Genomic DNA, 24,528 nt, shown 5'->3' with positions numbered 1-24,528 from the left:
ATAGAACACCATATAATCAACAAGCAGGGAGCCAAGGCGGAAGTCTCATGTACATTCGTCGAGATGTTCCCCAAATACCCATGTCTATACGTACAACCCTGCAGGCAGTTGTTGTACAAATTGATATAGGGAGAAAATATACAATATGCTCTCTGTACTTACCTCCAAATGATAATATTTTATATGATGATTTAGCAGAGGTCATTCAACAACTCCCTCAACCTTTTCTCTTACTGGGAGATATGAATGGTAGACATCCTTTATGGGGTGATGTTTTGGCCAACACAAGGGGCAATATTATCTCATCAATTGTGGAGAATGAGGATGTGGGACTCCTTAATACAGGAGAGCCCACACACTTCCATGTTCAGACAGGTACTTTGTCATGCATTGACCTTTCAATTGCAAGCTCTAACTGCCTTCTTGATTTTGATTGGAGGACATTAGATGATTGGCATACTAGTGATCATGCACCAATCATTATAAACACCAACAAGGGTCCGCCTTTGCAAAGATCGCCACGTTGGAATCTAGACAAGGCAGACTGGATTAAATTTTGTGAGCTAAGTGAAATCGAAGGGAGAGCAGAACAGTTTGAAAGTGTTGATGATGCCATAGACCTACTGAATGGAACTCTTCATACAGCAGGAGTCAATTCAATTCCCAAAACAACAGGGTTATTCAAACAACGACCAGTCCCGTGGTGGTCCTCAGAACTAACTGCACTCCACAGAGCCACAAGAAGATCTCTAACACGATTGCGTAGACGCAGAACTGATGAGAATTTAATAATGTACAAGAAATGTAGAGCACAGTTCCGTCGTGCCATGAAAGAAGCAAGGCGCCAGTCATGGATGTCTTTTGTTTCCTCTATTAACAGTAGAACACCACCATCTTCTGTCTGGAGGAAAGTAAAAAAGATAGCTGGCAAATTCACCCCCAACCCACCACCAGTGTTGAAGGTGAATGGCCAGTATGTAACTGAAGCAAATGAAGTTAGCAATGCCCTGGCTAATCATTTTTCAAATGTATCCAGCAAGTGTGAAGGAGCCCCTGGTCACCAGTATAGGAGCACTGAAGAAAAGAAAATTTTAAATTTTGCAACAAGAAGGGAAGAGTCGTATAATTCTCCTTTCACTGAAAGAGAATTTGATTCCGCACTTGCTCATTGCAACGATACAGCCCCTGGACCCGATGGAATTCCATATGCAATGATTAAACATGTACATTTTAATACAAAGCTATTTATTTTAAGCATTATTAATAGAATATGGCATGATCATAACTACCCAAGTGTTTGGGAACTAGCCATTATTTTAGCCTTTTTAAAACCTGGTAAAGACAAGTTTTTAGCAGCAAACTATCGTCCTATTGCATTGACATCTTGTTTATGTAAAATCATGGAGAAGATGGTCAATGCAAGGCTGATGTGGTACCTTGAAAAGAAAGGTATTTTATCACCGATTCAATGTGGATTCCGAAAAATGCACTCAACGACTGATGTGTTGATACGACTAGAGTCATCTATTTGTGAAGCCTTTGCTTCCAAACAGCATCATGTTACAGTATTTTTTGACCTTGAAAAGGCATATGATACCACATGGAGATATGGTATTCTTAAAACCATTCATGAATTGGGATTGAGAGGAGAGCTGCCACTATTTATTCAGGCATTTCTTTCACGTAGAGTTTTTCAAGTGAGAGTGGGGGAAACTCTATCAGAGAGTAAGTGCCAGGAAGAAGGAGTTCCTCAGGGTAGTGTGCTGAGTGTAACCCTTTTTGCACTAGCAATTAATGGGATATCCTCAGCCATTCCCCAGGATGTTCTCTCAACACTATTTGTGGATGATCTCTCAATATCATTTGCTGGCACCAGAATGGCAATGGTTGAGAGAAAAATCCAACTCTCTATTGATAAAATTATCCAGTGGGCTGACATGAATGGATTTAAGTTCTCGACAAGTAAAACTACCATTGTCCATTTTTGTCGTATCCGGGGAGTACATCCAGACCCGGATATATACATTAAAGGTCAACGGATACCATGTGTATCGGAAACCAAATTTTTAGGTTTGATATTTGACTGTAGACTTACATGGGTTTCTCACCTAAAAGCGCTAAAAGCTAAATGTGTTGAAGCTCTGAATATCTTAAAAGTATTGTCCCATACATCATGGGGGGCAGACCGCAATACTATTTTAAAATTATACAAGGCCTTGATTTTTTCCAAAATTAGTTATGGTTGTGAGGTATATTCTTCAGCCACCCCAAGCCGGTTAAAAATATTAGACTCGATACATCATGCAGGTATTAGATTATCTACTGGAGCTTTTAAAACCTCGCCTATCCCAAGTCTCCTTGTTGATGCTGGAGAGTTACCTCTAGACCTTTACCGAATGTCTTCCATTCTTCGGTATTGGTTTAGATTGCAAAGACTCCCTAGCTCTCTAGCCTTTCAGACTGCAAGCCTTGTAAGACACGCATCATACTTTGAGTTGCACCCAAAATCTCCTCAACCTTATGGCTTTTGGGTGAAACGATATTTAAATAGTCTGGATATAATTAGAAATAAGGTACTTCCATTCAAGGTATCATCAACGCCTCCATGGAAATTACCTGACATATCTTTTTGTAAATACTTTATTGGAGTTAAGAAGAATATGACTGACTTAGAATCCAGGTCTCTTTTTATGGAACATGTCGAAGAACATAGGGGATCGACTTTTATATATACTGATGGCTCCAAATCTGATGCTGGCGTTGGATTTGGAGTACATAGTAATGATTTTAATTGTAGAGGTGCACTTCCTCTAACAGCTTCCATATTTACTGCCGAACTGTATGGCATATTAACCGCTATTGAGAAAATAGCTTTGGAAAAGGAGGGTAATTTTACAATTTTTAGTGATGCAAGGAGTGTTCTTCAAGCTTTAGAAGTTTTTAATTCTAGTAACTCTCTAGTTTTAAAGATTTTAGAATGGCTTTTTATTATTGGACGGAAAGGTATAACTGTTCGATTTTGTTGGGTTCCAGCACATGTAGGTGTGTCTGGGAATGAGAAGGCAGATTTACTGGCGAAGAATGCGGCATCCGAGTTGCTACCAAGGAGGTATCCCATTCCATGTAACGATCTCCTACCTTACATCAAGAAATTGGTTTGTGATAAATGGCAACAGCACTGGGACAGTCAAGACGGCAATAAAATGAGGGAAGTAACAAATAGCATATCACCTTGGAGGTATAACATGATTCCCCGAAAATGGGAGACGACTCTTTGTCGTCTCCGTATTGGTCACACACGGTTGACACACGAGTTTCTGCTGAAGGGCCAACACCAACCGTATTGCGAGGACTGCTTATTACCTTTAACAGTGAGGCATTTGTTGACCGAATGCCCTAATTTTACTAACTTAAGAAATAGATATCTGTTTGAGGCTCGAGGTGAGGATGGCAGGTTTATCCTTGCCAAGATTCTTGGACATGATGTGTCTTACTATGCGAGCGGAATTTTTAGATTTATTTCAGAAGCAGGTCTTCTGAAAACTATTTAACTATTTTAATGACTTCTTAATTTTTATGGTTTTAATCGAATTCTCTTTTAATTTTCATATACAGTAAATGGTATCGGCGTCAATGACCTTAGATGTCAGGATGCCAGAAAACTTTCAATCAATCAATCAATCAATCCAATACCACTGTAACACAGATTGCAGGCTTTCTACTTTATCTTAGAAATGATCGCATCCTTTCTGCCTCAACTATTAAAGGCTACAGAAGCATTTTAGCTTCAGATCTTGTAGACATTCTCAAGTCTTTTGAGACTTCCAAGGAGCGTCAGATCACTACTCCTGCTTGGTATTTGGACGTGGTCCTTTAGTTCTTTACGTCTGAAAGGTTGGAGCAGTTGAATTCAACATCACTCAAAGATCTTACACTCAAAACTCTCTTTTTAGTGAGCATGGCTACCGCAAAGAGTTAGTGAAGTGTATGCCTTCAGCATAAATAGAGGCGTCTGCTCTAATAAAGCAGTAGGCTCGCTTCAACTTGGTTTTTAGCCAAAAGAGAACGGCCATCTCGTCCATGGCCTAAGTCGTTTGAACTTCCCAGTCTATCTAAAATTGTTGGGAACGAAATTGAAAGAGTTCTGTGCCCTGTAAGAGCTCTTAAATTTTATTTAAATAAAACCAAAATGCTGCGAGGCAATTCAGAGGCTTTATGGTGTTCGGTTAAAAAAGACCACCTTACCGATGTCGAAAAATGCGTTGTCATATTTTATTAGACTTTTAATTAGAGAGGCTCACTCTCATTTAAGTGATAATGAAGTTAGAGCGGTGGCAACTTCAGTAGCGTTCAAACAAAATAGATCCTTTAGAAGCATTATGGACGCAACCTTTTGGAGGAGTAAATCTGTGTTCACTTCACATTATTTAAAAAATGTCCAGACTCTTTATGAGGACTGCTACATGTTGGGACCATTCGTAGCAGTGAGTGCAGTAGTGGGTGAAGGTTCTACCACTACATTCCCTTAATCCCAATATCCTTTTTCTTCTCTTGAAACTTTTAATTTTTTGGGTTGTACGTGGAGACTAAGAAGTCTTCCGCAATCTTTTGATTTGGCGGGTAGTCAAACTTGTTTCTTGAGAGCGCCCAGATCAAGGGTATTGATGAGGTCCTGTTATAGGGGTGTTCACCCTGATTATAACAGCTCCTAGAAGTCTTTCAGCATCCTGAGAGGATCGCTGGGCTTCGTAAGGATAGCGGACTAATGAGTCAGAGTATTCATCAGAGTCAGCTTCCTTATCAGGTACCTATACTTAAGTTTGATTTTGAATATTTGTCAAAAACTCCTGAGCATATACGCCTTTATTGTTTTAATACTGGTCTCTACCCTCCACCATGGGTGTGAATCAGCTATATATATATTCACCGGCTAAGTTTAATATTTAAAAATGATATTTTCAATTTAAAATAAATTTTTTAATATACTTACCCGGTGAATATATATAATTAAAGGCCCTCCCTTCCTCCCTGACACTGAACTCCTGGAGAAGTATCTGGCCGATAGTCGGCGCTGGTGGGCACACCCGGCAGCCATCAAGGCGATCACTCGCGAGTTTTTGGAATCTGTCGACCGTCGGAGACGTAAGCTATATATATATTCACCGGGTAAGTATATTCAAAAATTTATTTGAAATTGAAAATATCATTTTTCATTACAGGGTTATGCAGTAGCGAGGGTTAAACTAGGAGATTACCATTAGTATGGTTACGGAACTTCCGTAGACTACGAGACGGCAGCTGCTCATTACCGGCTAGCATCCGAGCAGCAGCACAATGCTCAAGCTATGTTCAACCTTGGGTACATGCATGAGCAAGGTTTAGATCTTAAACAGGTACAGTATCTCTCTCTCTCTCTCTCTCTCTCTCTCTCTCTCTCTCTCTCTCTCTCTCTCTCTCTCTCTCTCTCTCTCTCTCTCTCTCAAAATGAGTCGAATTGTGATAGCATTTCATTGAAAAGGAACAATTTTGTTTTTGCAATTCTCAGCAGAATCTCTCTCTCTCTCTCTCTCTCTCTCTCTCTCTCTCTCTCTCTCTCTCTCCTCTCTCTCTCTCTCTCAAAATGAGTCGAATTGTGATAGCATTTCATTGAAAAGGAACAATTTTGTTTTTGCAATTCTCAGCAGAATCTCTCTCTCTCTCTCTCTCTCTCTCTCTCTCTCTCTCTCTCTCTCTCTCTCTCTCTCTCCTCTCTCTCTCTCGAGTCAAATTATGACATTTCATTGAAAAGGAACAATTTTGTTTTTGCAATTCTCAGCAGAATCTCTCTCTCTCTCTCTCTCTCTCTCTCTCTCTCTCTCTCTCTCTCTCTCTCTCTCTCTCTCTCTCTCTCCTCTCTCTCTCTCTCTCGTCAAATTATAACATTTTATTGAAAAGAAACAATTTTGTTTTTGCAATCTTCAGCAGAATTCACACAGGTTTGTATTGTCATAGTTAATCTTAGTAAATGTACAGTAATTGCTTTTTTCTATTCAACAGGATATGCACTTAGCCAAGAGGTTCTACGACATGGCTGCTGAAGCCAGCCCCGATGCTCAGGTGCCCATTGCATTAGCTTTGGCAAAGTTAGCCTTGCTTTTCACATTCAAGTACTTTGAAGAAGTAAGTCACTGTTTTTGTTTTTAGTGTAGAGTTATACATTGAATATTCAGGTAAATTTTTCACTGTTTCAGTGGATTACCAGACAGGTGTCATACCAACTTCCCAGTGGGTATTCCGTGTCATAGTGAGGCTGAAAATACCTGCCTTTGAGGAATAGTGCACACATGCTGCTTTGGGACTAGGAATCAAAAGTTTGGAAGGCAAACAAATTGTGGTTTAACTCTATTTTCATTTTCAAGTACCCTTTGCCCTTTAAGCTTTCTTCTCCAGACTCTTGCATTTAAATACATTTTAAATGCTATATATATATATATATATATATATATATATATATATATATATATATATATATGTGTGTGTGTGTGTGTGTGTGTGTGAACGGCATTTTTGTATCATGAAGAATTTAACAATTTTTTTTATTACCTGGAACTTGAAGGTTGAGAGATTCATGTTAAACCAAGGATACTTTGATTCCTCTAAAACAAAAAAAGATAAAAGAAAGTTTGGAGTTACAAATAAAAGCTGTTGAATAATAACATAAGGGCTAGCATGTGGAAATTGTCCTGATGATATTGCCAGCTCCTTAACCAAAAGAGGAGGACCTTTGCGTTTAGAGGCTTGCCATGCCTGAGAAAATTTATAAATATAAGAACTTTTTTTTGGCACTACAATGTAGCTGGGGTTAGAAACTTAAAACATACCGTCAATGTATTCAGTATTGCTGCCAGCTTACATCAGCAGGATATCTAAGGATAATGACAAACATAAAGTTTTCTATTAACAACAGGTGATGACCAGTGAACTGTACCCCTTCGCTCATCTCCCAGTAAGTTTTATAGGCAGTCTTTTTTTCATGAATGCTTTTCACTCTGTGATTTCCTAAAAGTCACTGTATTTTAAACTTTGAGCAGCATTAACTGCCTTTAGTAGTGCACTATTTTCGTTCTTAACTTTTTAAATGACCACCCTCGGTAATGCTGCCACACACAGCACAGCTAATTGAATGTTATGCTTGGTTAAGTTCTCAAATGCTCGTGTCCCTCCGATATCTTGGTGCTTATAACAATCTGATTTGTTTGATAAATTGGAACAGGAACTTTGAGGTTTGGTTGACCAGTCGTGACCATCCATTTTCACGAGTTGTTCCTCAGTTCAATGGGATGAATGACCGAAGAAAATCATGTAGCGGGGCTTTTATTGTCATGACATAATGGGCACCAAATGTCTGAAAGATGCATTCAGACTTTCATCTCGTAAATTCTGAGATGTAAAATGTAGTACTGTATTGTTAACCCCTTCGCTACTGCTCTGTTGCACTGCAACCTTCACCAGTACAGTATACCGCTTGAGAACCACTTCGATTTTCAGTATATTAACATTCACTTGCAGCCAATATAAATGATAATAGCAAAATTAATAGAATAATATAAGTAACTATCATCACTATCACTGTCATCCGCATCTGAGATATCTGGCAGGTACTCGGACCCTAATTCAGAAGCACTATCATCATCCTTGCAGAAGAAGAATGTGAAATAGGACAAAAAAAAAAGAAAATGAGAATCGTTTAGAATTTGAATTTATAATGTTTACTTATAAAACTACAAAACTGTAATCTTTCACGAATGACTGCCTAAGGAACACTGGTAAACAATACCTTACCTTAAACCCCTCCCAGTGTATATAAAAACTGCTTTGCTTGGTTAGGAACAAAAAATTATGTAGACGTATATGTTGCTTCTCTTTCTTGCTGTATGGTAAAACACGTATACAGTACATAGCAGTGCTGAATAGGTTAAACATAAAATTTTATTCCGTACTTATGTCTTATACAGGAGCAGTGAGTAATTGCATTCGAACTAGGTGAAGTAAAGGACAGAGCAAAGTGTTATCTTTTCTCTAAATCCCCGTAAATGTACAATGGGAGGTTTACTTGATGCCACAACACGGCCATCTGTGATGACTGGAATCTCCGAAGCAAAACATTCTTTACCATTTTGATATTAGTTTCCTTATTGTATTAATTGTGGTTGTAGAAAATTTTGTATAGTATTACATTGTTGCCATAATCAGGTTGGTATTACTTTTTGGGTTGTATTGTAAAATGGTATGTTTAATAGCAAATTATTATGGCACTTATTTGTTGTATAATCTTATTCACACAACCTATCATCATTGTTGTCTTTAGAAACATGAGAATGAAGCAGCAGGGTAGAATAGCTAACCAGAGAATACAAGAGGGAACCAGCGTGTTGACCGATTGATCACATATGCGAGACTCAAGTGGTGGCAGACGGGGCTTATTTCCAAGAGACAGAAAACTGGTGTAGGAGTAATGTACTGTACGAAATTTTACTCCCTTGTAGAAATATTGTTCAGACATGGCATAGAACAACTACAAAACAAAAATAAGGTGATTGTTGGGATGAGCTAAGGACACTGAAATGTAACTAATATTTTTGGCAATTACTGCAAGGTTCCTTGTGTCCCCTGGGTTCTGCAAGAATCGATTGATTGAGCATAGCAAATAACACCAAGCAGAGGTCATGGAGTCAATGATGGAATCAAAATAGTTACAAATGTTAAAGGCAGAAGGTTGAAATGAAAATACGGATATGATAATGAGTGTATGCAAAATTAATGTAATAGTGATTAGAAAGACTTGCACATTTAAAATGAGTGGGTGTTTTGATGTCTAGCACATATAAAAACTATTGCTACGTGAGGAGGAGAAGTACTACTCTCATCTTCATTTTTATCTGAAGAAAGTGGAGAAAGGTCGTTAGACTTCTGTTGAATTAGGCTAACGATTATGTCAGCATGAGAAAACATTTGATGAATTAAAGCATTGATGTCAATCCTTAGGTCATAATGGGTGACGATAAATACTGTACATGGAAATTCAGCACGATGAATCAATTCATCGAGATGATGATTAAACTTTCTATGATTACTTTATCATGAAGAATTGACTGATCATGATAATAAAGGCATGGACATATGTGTAGTTTTCATCTTTTGGTTGCTTTTACGCTGAATAAACTTAGGTACTGTATAACTCTCGACCGTTTTTGTAGTAGCAAAGGGAAAAGTCCCTCTAATCCAATTATAAAGTCTTGTATTTCAGTGGTTAATTAAACTTCAGCAATATTTAAAGTAAATGATCAGGTATATAAACCAATAAATTTCAGAAATTCAAATATTTTTGTCTCCATGTAAATTGAAACTTTCAAGTTAAACTTTAGGTGATGTATTCAGTACTGAATTATAAAGTCTTGTATATCAATCTTTTATTTCAGTGGTTGATTGTACTTCAGCAATATATATATATATATATATATATATATATATATATATATATATATATATATATATATATATATATATATATATATATAAGCCAATAAATTTCAGAAATCAGCACCAAATTAAACGTTTTTTCTTTTCAGTTCGACTGGATTCATTTCGGCAAGGGTAGTTTAAATGTACAGCTTGGTCTCGATTGGGATATCTACCTCATGGGCATTCTGTCGGTCATCATCGCTACCCTGATTCTTTTCAGAAGACCACCTCTCCCAATACTTGTGTAGATACACAGGAAAATAAGGAAGCCTTTGATAATCCATGATAAAGTTGGACTTGCATTGCTCAGAAAAGTTATTGCGTATTTTATTTTATGAACTGTTGATTATAATTTTTCTGAATATGGCGGGGGTACTTGGAAAAGTTCAGGCTTCAAAATTCTCCCATAGAAAACACGCAAAATTGATCCAACGTTTTGGGGTGGGTGGGAAAGAGATCCTAATGCAGTTAGTGTCAAGACCGTGTGCTGTGTTCATTGAACTTGTACTTTATTGCATTTCTGTTTGGGAAATGGAGATGCCGGAGAGAAAAGCAATTGTAAGCACCAGAGAAAAGCAATTGTAAGCACCAAACGGTTAATGCGGATGGAGTTTTAGCGACAGCATTCATTAAGTTATGTACAGTACTTTGAAATTATAGCTGTTGGTCCTTTCCAGGCATTCATTTTGTTCTCACTTGTATATTTTAGATCATTGACTGGTCTTTGTATATATTTGTGATACATAATGTTCTCTATGAAGATGTGTAATTGTTGTTAGACCATTGGCCGACAGATAGGATGTTTTGCAACGCCACTGACTTCACAGGTCTAGGGTGCTTTATTAAAAGTAATTGTATTGTTACCCCTTGTGAAGAGAAATTTTTATAAACGATACGAGCATTACGATGGTATTACAATAATCGGTTTTTCCTGTTTGTGTCCTCTCTTTTATTTTTCTTTCTTTTTGTATGAATGAATGAGACTGATAGTACTTGTGAAGTAACAACCTTCCAATACTAGCTCAAGTAGGAGTAAATGTGGACTACTTTATATACACACATTTTGAGAATGTGTTTCTGTGTGGTTGTAGAGTTCGGTGTATGATTTCTTAGCCTAAGGGAAACATAGTTCATGTGAATCGGTGAATGGTGTATATATTATATATATATTTTTTCTTCATCTTTTTCACTTGGACGACTAGTCACTTTTGCTGGGAGACGTCTGTTTTTTTTTTGGTGTCTGCTGTTGTCTTTTTTCAAGTGTTAGCTCATTAGGTGAAGGAGAGGTATAGGTTTGTACAGTCTAGAATTCTTATTAGCTGCATTTTGTTGATGAAAGGTACCACTCTTTGATCTTTTAAAATTTTGTCTATGCCGTGTATTGTACAATCATTTAGCATGTACCATTTGCTGTACCCACCCCACCATATTGTAAAATAATATATTATGTACATGAAATAAAGTAGAATATTTTGATATGGCAAATTAATTATGAAATTACCCTTTAGTGCAATAAGTCTGTTGTTTTAAAGTATATTGCAAACCATACGATTAGATTGTTTATTTTCACACTGAATTTGACATATTCTGCTCAGTTCTTTGTCCCCAGTGATAGCTACAAGTGAATTATGTATTTTATTTAGATATTTTTCAAACAGTAATGTAATTTTCCTATTTGAACTGTGTCTTTTAAATTTCTATCCCTTTTCTTCAAGAATTCTTTGTAATTTATCCTGACAAGCTTATATGATTGTGATATATTAATCAGTCATTCTTCGGTTTTTCCATTATTCATCAGTGCCCCGCTGTTTCAACTGGTTTTTTTTTCATTTTCATTTTTCCAGAATTTTTTTTTTTCCAGTACCTCTTAAATGAAGGTTCATGCAGATATTTGTTGGTTTTGGTAAAAAAATATATTTTACATTTCCATTCCTTTACATGTTTTGACTGTCCTTACACACACCTATTTACTTCTATAAACCATTAAAACTCATACATTTTAGCTTTCCCTAAAATCATGGGAGAAACACATTGATAATTCACAATCAGAATTTTGGAAGATTATGTATTTTATTTTGACACCAGGACAATTAACATTTGTAGAGCAAGTTGCTATTGGCTAAAGCATTACTTCTCTAACGTAAATTTCCTTTAGAGTTGATGAGGTTCTCTTGTGACTCCAACATTTTGTGGGGGAATCTATTAATTTCTCTTCTCAAAGTTTTAGAATTGCCTGGACATGCAAAAGATCAGAAGTACAGAGGCAAACACAACCCAACTTCTAGAGCGGGGTAGAAAATCTTTCGTCCGTTGATATTTGCAATAACCAATTAGATAAGCTTAGAGTAAAGTTCCAATACGACAGGGGCATTACTTGAAAAAGGTATTTGCAGCATCCCTTTGGCTAGTATCCTACTTCAATTTTCTCTTGGAAAACCAAACTTTTGTTGGGGGGGGAATCAACATTAATTTCTCTTCACAAAGTTTTGGAATTGCTTCATAATATAAAATGGCAAAATTTCTTACTTTACTCTACTTTCCTTTAAGGACTACCAGAGGAACCCTACTTTTTGCAGTCCCTACAAAATAATTTTATATACTGCAGATAATTGGGTATTTTGCATACCACACTTTCATAATAAGTGTTTATTATCAAATCCAGATGATCAAAACCCTTGGAGAAAAAGAAAGTCTTCAGTGACTACTACAGCAGGGTAGAGAACCTTTTGTCCATTGATATTTAGATAACTAATAGATTAAACTTAAAAGATACAATTCCCATTATATGACAAAGCATTCCTTAATGATATTTGGAAGATTCTATCGGCCGCTAGCTGCAGTTTCTTTATTAAACCCTACTTCCATTCTTGATTTCCAACATTCTGAAATTTTAATGTAGTTAAAACTGTGGTTTTACCCTTCCTGCAATTAGGTATGATTAACCTTACAGGTCCCAGTACCTGCATATATATGGCCCAAATCTATAAATCTGATCAAAGCAAAAAAAAAAAATATCTTCAAGCTTGCTTAATTCACTTTGAAATGTTAAGAACATCAAAGATAAGAAAAAAATATCAACTGACAAGCATTGCTAAACAAACTTAGGAATAGGATAATGTAAGAAGAAGAAGAAGACCACAGCTGCTGGACACCACTCACTGTCCACTAATCACTACATTATGATTAGCAGTTTAACTCCAGTTGCTATTCAGGGTACATCTGTCTCTTCGTTAACCAGTTTGATATTTTGCTGATATCAGCAAAGCGATTTAGGTAAGTCTTCACTTAATAAACCTATGGATTGTCAGAAGTGAAGGTATATTATCATTGTTTTGATGCCGTGGGTTCAATTGCATTTTCTCTATGCCTTTTATTTTATAGTTATGGTAGGGACATTTTCTATGAAAAGAAAAAATCCCATAGAAAATGCCCGTTTTCTTTAACAATATTTTTTTTCATTACATAAAATATATATACATATATATATATATATATATATATATATATATATATATATATATATATATATATATATATATATATATATATATGTATGTATATATATAATATATATATATATATATATATATATATAATATATATATATATATATATATATATATATATATATATATATATATATATATATATATATATATATATATTTTTTTTTTTTTTTTTCAGTGGAAAATAAAGTGCTATTTTCAAAGAAAGACGGCACTTCTCTATAGAAAAGATCTGTTCTTTAGAAGAAAATTATAAAGTTGGAAGGAATAATTAAGGTATAGGAAATGTGTTGAGGGTCTTATCAGAGTTGCAAATGAAAATGGGGCACATTTTACAGGCTTTTGTTCAACAAACAATTTTGTTATTGGAGGTACTCGTTTCCAGCACAAGGCCATCCACAAATATACATGGACTTTACCATGTGGCAATTAAAAAAATAAAAAAGATCATATATCAATTAATAAAGAGAGAAGGAGGACTCTGAGAAATTTAAGAAGCTATAAAGGTGCTGAAATCAAAACTGAAAGCACCCAACAGAAATGTAGAGAGAATACCTAGGTTTCATAATACTAAGCTTCTAGAAGATGAACACAGATAAACATATGCAATTGAAGGTAGGCATCAATTTGCAGTCTTAGAGACTTTAAGATACGAAGAGCAGATGATTAATGAAGAATGGTGTGACATTAAAAACATATATCATTCAGTTGTTAGTGAAGTTTTGGGACATGCAGTTACAAGGAGAAAGACTTAAATATCAAATGATACTTGGGATACTATAAAAAGGAGACAAAGACAGACGTTGATTATTGGAAGTTTTTGATTAAGCAGTGAAAATTACTAGCCAGAGCATGCTAAGTATTCCAGTATTGATAGTGAGGTCAAAAGAGAAGCCATAAATGACTGGAGAGAATATTTAGACAGGAAAGCAGATGAGGCTGGCAAAGCTATGAATTCAGGGAGTGGCTATGGTGTAAGAATTTATCATGGAATTATTAATGAAGTCTCTACTGGGGTAAAGAAGAAGCATATACCCATCAAAAAGAGAGATGTTGGTGTCAATCATTCTTCTTCTTCTTTGCATCTTTTCTCACTTTTATGTGGGGTCGATGTTTCTGACCAGCGTTTTCCATCTACCTCTGTCCCATACTTCATCACTGGTTAATCCCTTTGATCAAAGGTCATCCTTGATACAGTCCATCCATCTTCGCTTTGGTCTCCCTCTCTTCATTTTCATGGCCGGATGCCTTTCCTGCCGCCAACCTGCCCCATTTACCCTGGCTTGGGACCGGCACCAAGTTGAGGCTTGGAAAAGTTTCCTGCTATCTGATTGGTTAGAATGATCTTGTCCAACCAATCAGCGATCAGGAAACTTTTCCTAGCTTAAAGGGCACCCCTGCGAGTCGGTGCAAATCTGCCCCACTAAAAAGAATTGACTATAGTGACATTGAGGGGCAACGATGAGAATACATAATCGTATACTTATAAAAGAGAATGGGATCCCACAGCTCTATTTCTTCATAGTTCCAAATAAGTCAGAGTTTAGACAATAGAATAACGCTAGATTGAAAAATAACCAGGTCTTAGGTCTAAATTTGAACTATTGGAACAGGCAATTAAAAAGGAACACTATATCTTTGGGGGAGAGAGAGAGAGAGAGAGAGGAGAGAGAGAGAGAGAGAGAGAGAGAGAGAGAGAGAGAGAGAGAGAGAGAGAGAGTAACTGTCTGCCACTCATTTGTACATTTACGATTGCGTCATTGAAAAGGTGTTGATTATTTTATCTGAGAGAGAGAGAGAGAGAGAGAGAGAGAGAGAGAGAGAGAGAGAGAGAGAGAGAGAGAGAGAGAGGAGAGAGAGAGAGAAATATTATTCCAGTCATATATACACGAAATTAAAATAAGTCACTCACTCCCAAAATCCAAAAATCAATTTCATTTGTATCAAGTTTACTGCATTGAGAGAGAGAGAGAGAGAGAGAGAGAGAGAGAGAGAGAGAGAGAGAGAGAGAGAGAGAGAGAGAGAGAGAGAGACGCACACCCCCGGGGGTGTGGGTGGGCTGACCCCTCCTTCATGACTTCATAATTTACGACCTAGAGAAATGGAGAACAGAAAGGTGTTGACTTCTCCCACCTGCTATTTCCAAACGCCCTTTTAGAAAGGCGTTTAAACTTTTATCCTTCCGTTAGAGCTAATTAAGATCTAATTAACATCCAACCATTGATTGATGAAGGTGAATTCATGTAGATACATCTAGTGAGGACGGTGTTCCACCTCAAATTATTTATTAGATGCGGAGGTAATGGGAAATTCCTTTTGAATCTTTGAGAGAGAAATAATTTAGCTTTTGCAACATTGTACGGTTTTGCAGGACGTATTTTTGGTTGTGCTGTGGTGTACTCGCTTTGCGTACATGTATATGGGCGTACGTGGTACGTATGTATGTGTTTATTTTATTCAGTGGAGTCGTTACCGTGTTGGTATTTTGCCTGATTTTATATAAATGGTAACTCTAGTTACTGGTTTAACATTTCTTTACCTGAGAAAGCATTTTGAAATGTAATATTTCTATGATTTAAGCATTATATATATATATATGTATATGTATATATTATACACATTATGTGCCCACATAATCTAGCACACACTCGGCCCACACATCACCGCAGAGGTTATCTATACGGCTTTCTGCTAGAAGAGAGCTTATAATCAGAATCCCATTGAATGTTGAGAGCTGGCCTTTGAAGGGTGATGCTTACAGCTTCAGGTATTATGAGCCGGCCGTAGTTACTTGAGTTTTGAACAATGTAGGTTCCATCCAATACAGCTTAGAATAGTTGAAGCTGTAAGAAGAGCCCTCTGATGGCCAACAGTAGAAAGTCAACGGGATTCTAATAAGACATTCCTTTCAGATAAAAGCTATACGGATAATTTATATGGTGGTGTGGGCCTTCATGTGTGTCTGAGTTTGTGTGCAAATATCCATACATACATACATATATATATATATATATATATATATATATATATATATATATATATATATATATATATATATATATATATATATATATATATATATATATATAGTTGTATATATATATATATATATATATATATATATATATATATATATAATATATATATATATATATATATATATATATTTACTTATATATATAAATTATTTCATACAGAATATTACCAAAGTGACATACATAAGGGTTTCGCCCTTACCAAGGGGCTCATCAGGTGGGTTTTGCCTACATCCATTATTGCAGGCTTGGTTCCCACAACCCTTCTTCCTTCCCTCCTCTTTTCTATTTTATTTTCATCTTAATTCAAATGTCATCAGTACTTCATGAATGTCTTAAGATAAATCATGACTTGTATTTGAGTTGGATTGCTTAGAGAAGCCATTTGAAATCTACTTCAGCATTTTGGGCATTGAACTTACGGGTTTTTCCGCCACGCCAGAGGTTGCCCTTCCTTCTGAAATAGCTTTCGGCCAACTCCAGCTAGCCTATTAGTGGTGTCATGACTTATATTTGAGTTGGATTACTTAGAGAGGCAATTTGAAATCTACTTCAGCATTTTGGGCATTGAACTTACGGGTTTTCCGCCGCGCCAGAGGTTGCCCTTCCTTCTGAAATAGCTTTCGGCCAACTCCAGCTAGCCTATTAGTGGTGTCATGACATATTTGAGTTGGATTACTTAGAGAAGCAATTTGAAATCTACTTCAGCATTTTGGGCATTGAACTTACGGGTTTTTCCGCCGCGCCAGAGGTTGCCCTTCCTTCTGAAATAGCTTTCGGCCAACTCCAGCTAGCCTATTCGTGGTGTCATGACTTATATTTGAGTTGGATTACTTAGAGAAGCAATTTGAAATCTACTTCAGCATTTTGGGCATTGAACTTACGGGTTTTTCCGCCGCGCCAGAGGTTGCCCTTCCTTCTGAAGTAGCTTTCGGCCAACTCCAGCTAGCTTATTAGTGGTGTCATGACTTATATTTGAGTTGGATTACTTAGAGAAGCAATTTGAAACCTACTTCAGCATTTTGGGCATTGAACTTACGGGTTTTTCCGCCGCGCCAGAGGTTGCCCTTCCTTCTGAAATAGCTTTCGGCCAACTCCAGCTAGCCTATTAGTGGTGTCATGACTTATATTTGAGTTGGATTACTTAGAGAAGCAATTTGAAACCTACTTCAGCATTTTGGGCATTGAACTTACGGGTTTTTCCGCCGCGCCAGAGGTTGCCCTTCCTTCTGAAATAGCTTTCGGCCAACTCCAGCTAGCCTATTCGTGGTGTCATGACTTATATTTGAGTTGGATTACTTAGAGAAGATATTTGAAATCTACTTCAGCATTTTGGGCATTGAACTTACGGGTTTTTCCGCCGCGCCAGAGGTTGCCCTTCCTTCTGAAATAGCTTTCGGCCAACTCCAGCTAGCCTATTCGTGGTGTCATGACTTATATTTGAGTTGGATTACTTAGAGAAGCAATTTGAAATCTACTTCAGCATTTTGGGCATTGAACTTACGGGTTTTTCCGCCGCGCCAGAGGTTGCCCTTCCTTCTGAAATAGCTTTCGGCCAACTCCAGCTAGCCTATTCGTGGTGTCATGACTTATATTTGAGTTGGATTACTTAGAGAAGATATTTGAAATCTACTTCAGCATTTTGGGCATTGAACTTACGGGTTTTTCCGCCGCGCCAGAGGTTGCCCTTCCTTCTGAAATAGCTTTCGGCCAACTCCAGCTAGCCTATTAGTTGTGTCATGAGTTATATTTGAGTTGGATTACTTAGAGAAGCAATTTGAAATCTACTTCAGTATTTTGGGCATTGAACTTACGGGTTGTTCCGCCGCGCCAGAGGTTGCCCTTCCTTCTGAAATAGCTTTCAGCCAACTCCAGCTAGCCTATTAGTGGTGTCATGACTTATATTTGAGTTGGATTACATAGAGAGGCAATTTGAAATCTACTTCAGCATTTCGGGCATTGAACTTACGGGTTTTTCCGCCGCGCCAGAGGTTGCCCTTCCTTCTGAAGTAGCTTTCGGCCAACTCCAGCTAGCTTATTAGTGGTGTCATGACTTATATTTGAGTTGGATTACTTAGAGAGGCAATTTGAAATCTACTTCAGCATTTTGGGCATTGAACTTACGGGTTTTTCCGCCGCGCCAGAGGTTGCCCTTCCTTCTGAAGTAGCTTTCAGCCAACTCCAGCTAGCTTATTAGTGGTGTCATGACATATTTGAGTTGGATTACTTAGAGAGGCAATTTGAAATCTACTTCAGCATTTTGGGCATTGAACTTACGGGTTTTTCCGCCGCGCCAGAGGTTGCCCTTCCTTCTGAAATAGCTTTCGGCCAACTCCAGCTAGCCTATTAGTGGTGTCATGACTTATATTTGAGTTGGATTACTTAGAGAAGCAATTTGAAAGCTACTTCAGCATTTTGGGCATTGAACTTACGGGTTTTTCCGCCGCGCCAGAGGTTGCCCTTCCTTCTGAAGTAGCTTTCAGCCAACTCCCCTCACTCCAGCTAGCCTATTAGTAGTCAGTCGTGATTGATGACACTTGAAATCCAGTGGTGAAGCCAAGGGCCATATTTTTGCCAGGCGGTGAAGCCAAGCGTCATATTTAGGCCGGGCGGTGAAGCCAAGCATCATTGTTGTGCTGGGCGGTAAAGCCAAGCGGGCCAGGTGGTGAAGCCTAGCGCCATTGTAAGCCGGGTGGTGAAGCCGAGCGGGCAGACGAAGTCAAGTGCCATTATAAGCCGGGCACTGAAGCCAAGCAGGCCTGGCGGTGAAACCAAGCACCATTGTTTTGCTGGGCAATGAAGCCAAGCAGGCCGGGCGATGAAGCCAAGCAGGCCAGGCGGTGAAGCAAGGCAGGCCAGGCGGTGAAGCAAAGCGCCATTTTTGTGCTGGGCGGTAAAGCCAAGCGGGCCAGGCGGTGAAGCCAAGCGCCATCGTTGGGCCGGGCGGTGAAGCCAAGCGCCATCGTTGGGCCGGGTGGTGAAGCCAAGCACCATCGTTGGGCCGGGCGGTGAAGCCAAGCGGGCCAGGCGGTGAAGCCAAGCGCCATCGTTGGGCCGGGCGGTGAAGCCAAGCGGGCCAGGCGGTGAAGCCAAGCGCCATCGTTCGGCCGGGCGGTGAAGCCAAGCGCCATCGTTTTGCCGGGCGGTGAAGCCAAGCGGGCCAGGCGGTGAAGCCAAGCGCCATCGTTTTGCCGGGCGGTGAAGCCAAGCGGGCCAGGCGGTGAAGCCAAGCGCCATCGTTTTGCCGGGCGGTGAAGCCAAGCGCCATCGTTTTGCCGGGCGGTGAAGCCAAGCGGGCCAGGCGGTGAAGCCAAGCGGGCCAGGCGGTGAAGCCAAGCGCCATCGTTTTACCGGGTGGTTAAGCCAAGCGCCATCGTTTTGCCGGGCGGTGAAGCCAAGCGGGCCAGGCGGTGAAGCCAAGCGCCATCGTTTTGCCGGGCAGTGAAGCCAAGCGGGCCAGGTGGTTAAGCCAAGCGCCATCGTTTTGCCGGGCGGTGAAGCCAAGCGGGCCAGGCGGTAAAGCCAAGCGCCATCGTTGGGCCGGGCGGTGAAGCCAGGCGGTGAAGCCAAGCGCCATCATTTTGTTGGGCGGTGAAGCCAAGCGGGCCAGGTGGTGAAGCCAAGCGCCATCGCTTTGCCGGGCGGTGAAGCCAAGCGGGCCAGGCGGTGAAGCCAAGCGCCATCGTTTTGCCGGGCGGTGAAGCCAAGCGCCATCGTTTTGCCAGGCGGTGAAGCCAAGCGGGCCAGGCGGTGAAGCCAAGCGCCATCGTTTTGCCGGGCGGTGAAGCCAAGCGCCATCGTTGGGCCGAGCGGTGAAGCCAAGCGCCATCGTTTTGCCGGGCGGTGAAGCCAAGCGCCATCGTTTTGCCGGGCGGTGAAGCCAAGCGCCATCGTTTTGCCGGGCGGTGAAGCCAAGCGGGCCAGGCGGTGAAGCCAAACGCCATCGTTTTGCCGGGCGGTGAAGCCAAGCGGGCCAGGCGGTGAAGCCAAGCGGGCCAGGCAGTGAAGCCAAGCGGGCCAGGCGGTGAAGCCAAGCGCAATCGTTTTGCCAGGCGGTGAAGCCAAGCGGGACAGGCAGTGAAGCCAAGCGGGCCAGGCGGTGAAGCCAAGCGCCATCGTTTTGCCGGGCGGTGAAGCCAAGCAGGCCAGGCGGTGAAGCCAAGCGCCATCGTTTTGCCGGGCGGTGAAGCCAAGCGGGCCAGGCGGTGAAGCCAAGCGGGCCAGGCGGTGAAGCCAAGCGCCATGATTTTGCCGGGCGGTGAAGCCAAGCGGGCCAGGCAGTGAAGCCAAGCGGGCCAGGCGGTGAAGCCAAGCCCCATCGTTTTGCCGGGCGGTGATGCCAAGCGGGCTAGGCGGTGAAGCCAAGTGCCATCGTTTTGCCGGGCGGTGAAGCCAAGCAGGCCAGGCGGTGAAGCCAAGCGCCATCGTTTTGCCGGGCGGTGAAGCCAAGCAGGCCAGGCGGTGAAGCCAAGCGCCATCGTTTTGCCGGGCGGTGAAGCCAAGCGCCATCGTTTTGCCGGGCGGTGAAGCCAAGCGCCATCGTTTTGCCGGGCGGTGAAGCCAAGCGCCATCGTTTTGCCGGGCGGTGAAGCCAAGCGCCATCGTTTTGCCGGGCGGTGAAGCCAAGCGCCATCGTTTTGCCGGGCGGTGAAGCCAAGCGGGCCAGGCGGTGAAGCCAAGCGGGCCAGGCGGTGAAGCCAAGCGCCATCATTTTGCCGGGCGGTGAAGCCAAGCGCCATTGTTAGGCCGGGCAGTGAAGCCAAGCGGGCCAGGCGGTGAAGCCAAGCGCCATTCGTTTTGCCGGGCGGTGAAGCCAAGCGGGCCAGGCGGTGAAGCCAAGCGCCATCGTTTTGCCGGGCGGTGAAGCCAAGCGGGCCAGGCGGTGAAGCCAAGCGCCATCGTTTTGCCGGGCAGTGAAGCCAAGCGGGCCAGGCGGTGAAGCCAAGCGCCATCGTTTTGCCGGGCGGTGAAGCCAAGCGCCATCGTTTTGCCGGGCGGTGAAGCCAAGCGCCATCGTTTTGCCAGGCGGTGAAGCCAAGCGGGCCAGGCGGTGAAGCCAAGCGCCATCGTTTTGCCGGGCGGTGAAGCCAAGCGGGCCAGGCGGTGAAGCCAAGCGCCATCGTTTTGCCGGGCGGTGAAGCCAAGCAGGCCAGGCGGTGAAGCCAAACGCCATCGTTTTGCCGGGCGGTGAAGCCAAGCGCCATCGTTTTGCCGGGCGGTGAAGCCAAGCGGGCCAGGCGGTGAAGCCAAGCGGGCCAGGCGGTGAAGCCAAGCGCCATCGTTTTGCCGGGCGGTGAAGCCAAGCGGGCCAGGCGGTGAAGCCAAGCGGTGAAGCCAAGCGGGCCAGGCGGTGAAGCCAAGCGGGCCAGGCGGTGAAGCCAAGCGCCATCGTTTTGCCGGGCGGTGAAGCCAAGCGGGCCAGGCGGTGAAGCCAAGCGGGCCAGGCGGTGAAGCCAAGCGCCATCGTTTTGCCGGGCGGTGAAGCCAAGCGGGCCAGGCGGTGAAGCCAAGCGCCATCGTTGGGCCGGGCGGTGAAGCCAAGCGGGCCAGGCGGTGAAGCCAAGCGCCATCGTTGGGCCGGGCGGTGAAGCCAAGCACCATCGTTTTGCCGGGCGGTGAAGCCAAGCGGGCCAGGCGGTGAAGCCAAGCGCCATCGTTTTGCCGAGCGGTGAAGCCAAGCGGGCCAGGCGGTGAAGCCAAGCGCCATCGTTTTACCGGGCGGTTAAGCCAAGCGCCATCGTTTTGCCGGGCGATGAAGCCAAGCGGGCCAGGCGGTGAAGCCAAGCGCCATCGTTTTGCTGGGCGGTGAAGCCAAGCGGGCCAGATGGTTAAGCCAAGCACCATCGTTTTGCCGGGCGGTGAAGCCAAGCGGGCCAGGCGGTGAAGCCAAGCGCCATCGTTTTGCCGGGCGGTGAAGCCAAGCGGGCCAGGCGGTGAAGCCAAGCGGGCCAGGCGGTGAAGCCAAGCGGGCCAGGCGGTGAAGCCAAGCGCCATCGTTGGGCCGGGCGGTGAAGCCAAGCGGGCCAGGCGGTGAAGCCAAGCGCCATCGTTTTGCCGGGCGGTGAAGCCAAGCGGGCCAGGCGGTGAAGCCAAGCGCCATTGTTGGGCCGGGCAGTGAAGCCAAGCGGGCCAGGTGGTGAAGCCAAGCGCCATTTTAGGCCAGGTGGTGAAGCTAAGCGCCATTGTTGGCCAGGCGGTGAAGCCAAGCGCCATTGTTTTGCCGGGCGTTGAAGCCAAGCAGTCCAGGTGGTTAAGCCAAGCGTAATTTTCCCCACCCAAACAGGACGCGCTCATTCATCAGTATCAGAGGTTCTTCACCTGCATAGCCAGTCCTTAAGCCTAAAAAAAAAACCTTAAACCTAAAAAAAAAAACCTTAAACCTAAAAAAACAAACCTTAAGCCTAATAAAAAAACCTTAAACCTAAAAAAAAAAACCTTAAACCTAAAAGAAAAACCTTAAGCCTAATAAAAAAAAGAAGAAAAAGAAGAAGGTACTATTCCTCTCACAAAATTGTGAGGGCATCAACTCACCAAGTGTCAGGACCAAAACTTACTCTGCTCATCCCAGCTCTTCAACCTTCATCACCAGCCATTTGATGAACACCTATCCAGACTGTCCTCCTTAGGAAGAGGCGCAGCTTCCTTCCCCAGCTGAAGTATCTTGGGTCAACCTATAAGGACAAGAGTGCGTACTAGAAGAAGCCTAGCTCGTTCCCTCTGCATAGCCAGTCTTCTAGATTATTCCCCCAGAACTACCCGAAGGTTGTTATCCAGAGGAATAGATCTAGATATCCGACCATTTGTACACTTGACGGACGCCTTGTACTCGTTCACCAAGGTACATAGCATACCTGAATCTGCCAGGTTTCTTCTTTCTGCATAGCCGGTTGTCCTCCAGGTTATTACAAGCATCCTTCAAGCTGGATAGTTGAGCATTGCATCCCTCAAGCTGGCTAGTCCTTCCAAGTGTTCTTCAAGGTGGGTGGTCAGTCAGGTTAAAGATCCTTAAGTTTTGGTCCTTGCAAAACTCGGCTAAATCTAATTATCCTCTCAAAATAAACTGAAATTGAAGTCCTTCTTCTTCTTGTTCCTTTTTTTTTTTTTTTTTTTTTTTTTTTTTTTTTGTATTTTTTTTTTTTTTTTTTTAGTTTATATTTTTTTTGTATTTTTTTTTTAGTTTTTTTGTTCCCCCATCCATTTGCGGATCCAAGTATTCACTTAACGGTGTCTCTTCAGAAGCTTATCGATGTGATCGGCTGCTAATTGAACCTGCTTTATGGTGCCAATGATTGTTATGAGATTACTGGAGTCATCCCTTCGTGGCATACAAATGGATTTGACACCACTCTCCCGGGTGATTTCCTTCAGCTTCCTTCCTTCCACTCCATAAATGGCTCTGTGGAACTTCCTTTGGATATCCAAGTCGGCAATCACGTGCCCCTTTTGCTCATAGTCCCTCTTGGTGTTAACTCTAACCTTCGCACCTTGGAAGGTGATATGACACTCAGGTTCACCGATTTTCTTTTTAAAGAAACCAGTTGTGCCTCTGCCCATATGAGCTAAGGGGACCTTTTTGGTCTCCTCTTCCTTTGAAGTTTCCTTCTGGAGGGTCTGCTCTTCCTGATTATTGTTGTTGTTTTGAGGGAGAGTCGCTTTTGAGCCTCGTAGCCGGTCCAGCAATTCACCAACACCAGATGCCCCTCCAACGACCTCCTCCTCCTCCTCCTCCTCCTTATGTCCGTTGGCATCCAGGTCCAGCCTCTGCATCTCTGTTTTCATTTCACCAATAATCCCAGACTGCTTTTCAATCGTTTCTTTCAGTTCCTGGATCTCTTTCTTAAATACAGATTCCGTCCGATGAATAGCGGCCTCTTTTTCACTCTTAATTCTTTCTAGTTGCTCTCTCAAGTCAAGATTTTTTTCATCCATCTCAATTGACTTATCGTAATATTCTTCCTTAAGACTTACTAATTCCTCTAAGAGGCCGTTATATCTTTCAGTCCTGACCAAATCATTGACTTTAGCCTCATTCAGCGTCATCTCTAGTCTTTCTTTTTCTGTTTCCATCTCACTAATAATTCCTAATTGCTTCTCAATTGTCTCTTTCAGTTCCTCAATATCTTCCTCAAATATAGATTCTAACCGATGAATAGAGGCAACCTTTTCACGCTCACCTTTTTCTAGTTGCTTACTTAATTCAAGATTTTTTTCTTCCATCTCACTTGATTTCTCGTAATATTCTTCCTTAACATTTACTAACTCCTCTAAGAGGCTGTTGTAATTTTTGTTCTGGACCAAATCCTTTTCTTTAGCCTCAGTTAGCTTCATCTCTAGTTTTTCTTTTTCTGTGTCCATCTCTTTAATAATGTCCAATTGATTCTGAACTGTTTTTTCCAATTCCTCAATTTTTCCCTCAAATATAGATTCCAAACGATGAATAGAGTCTGCTTTTTCACCTTCAACATTTACTAGTTTCTCGCTTATTT

The 24,528-nt window shown here is 41.7% G+C and overlaps 2 protein-coding genes across 3 annotated transcripts in view; one reads left to right on the top strand and one right to left on the bottom strand.

Annotated features, from left to right (window-relative positions):
• LOC137624220 (protein sel-1 homolog 1-like) overlaps positions 1-11,433 on the top strand; it is a 40,109-nt gene extending 28,676 nt beyond the window's left edge. Inside the window, exons 2-5 of one of the 2 annotated variants that reach the window (XM_068354715.1) lie at positions 5,220-5,393; positions 6,037-6,159; positions 6,947-6,985; positions 9,609-11,433. In XM_068354715.1, coding sequence (XP_068210816.1) covers positions 5,346-5,393; positions 6,037-6,159; positions 6,947-6,985; positions 9,609-9,749 — 351 coding nt within the window. In that variant the 5' untranslated portion in view covers positions 5,220-5,345 and the 3' untranslated portion in view covers positions 9,750-11,433. Of the gene's footprint in view, positions 1-5,217; positions 5,394-6,036; positions 6,160-6,946; positions 6,986-9,608 lie in introns of those variants that run through there. The other variant, XM_068354717.1, reaches the window with a different exon arrangement.
• An 11,827-nt stretch (positions 11,434-23,260) lies between these two features.
• LOC137625071 (putative leucine-rich repeat-containing protein DDB_G0290503) overlaps positions 23,261-24,528 on the bottom strand; it is a 2,661-nt gene continuing 1,393 nt past the window's right edge. Inside the window, exon 1 of the mRNA XM_068356001.1 lies at positions 23,261-24,528. This exon is cut by the window's right edge and continues 1,393 nt beyond it. Within this exon, the coding sequence (XP_068212102.1) occupies positions 23,261-24,528 (1,268 nt within the window).

Source organism: Palaemon carinicauda, chromosome 31 (genome assembly GCF_036898095.1).
Source record: "Palaemon carinicauda isolate YSFRI2023 chromosome 31, ASM3689809v2, whole genome shotgun sequence".
Lineage (NCBI taxonomy): Eukaryota > Metazoa > Arthropoda > Malacostraca > Decapoda > Palaemonidae > Palaemon > Palaemon carinicauda.
Note: the sequence above shows the minus strand (reverse complement) of the source record. Positions and strands in the feature narration are given on the sequence as shown.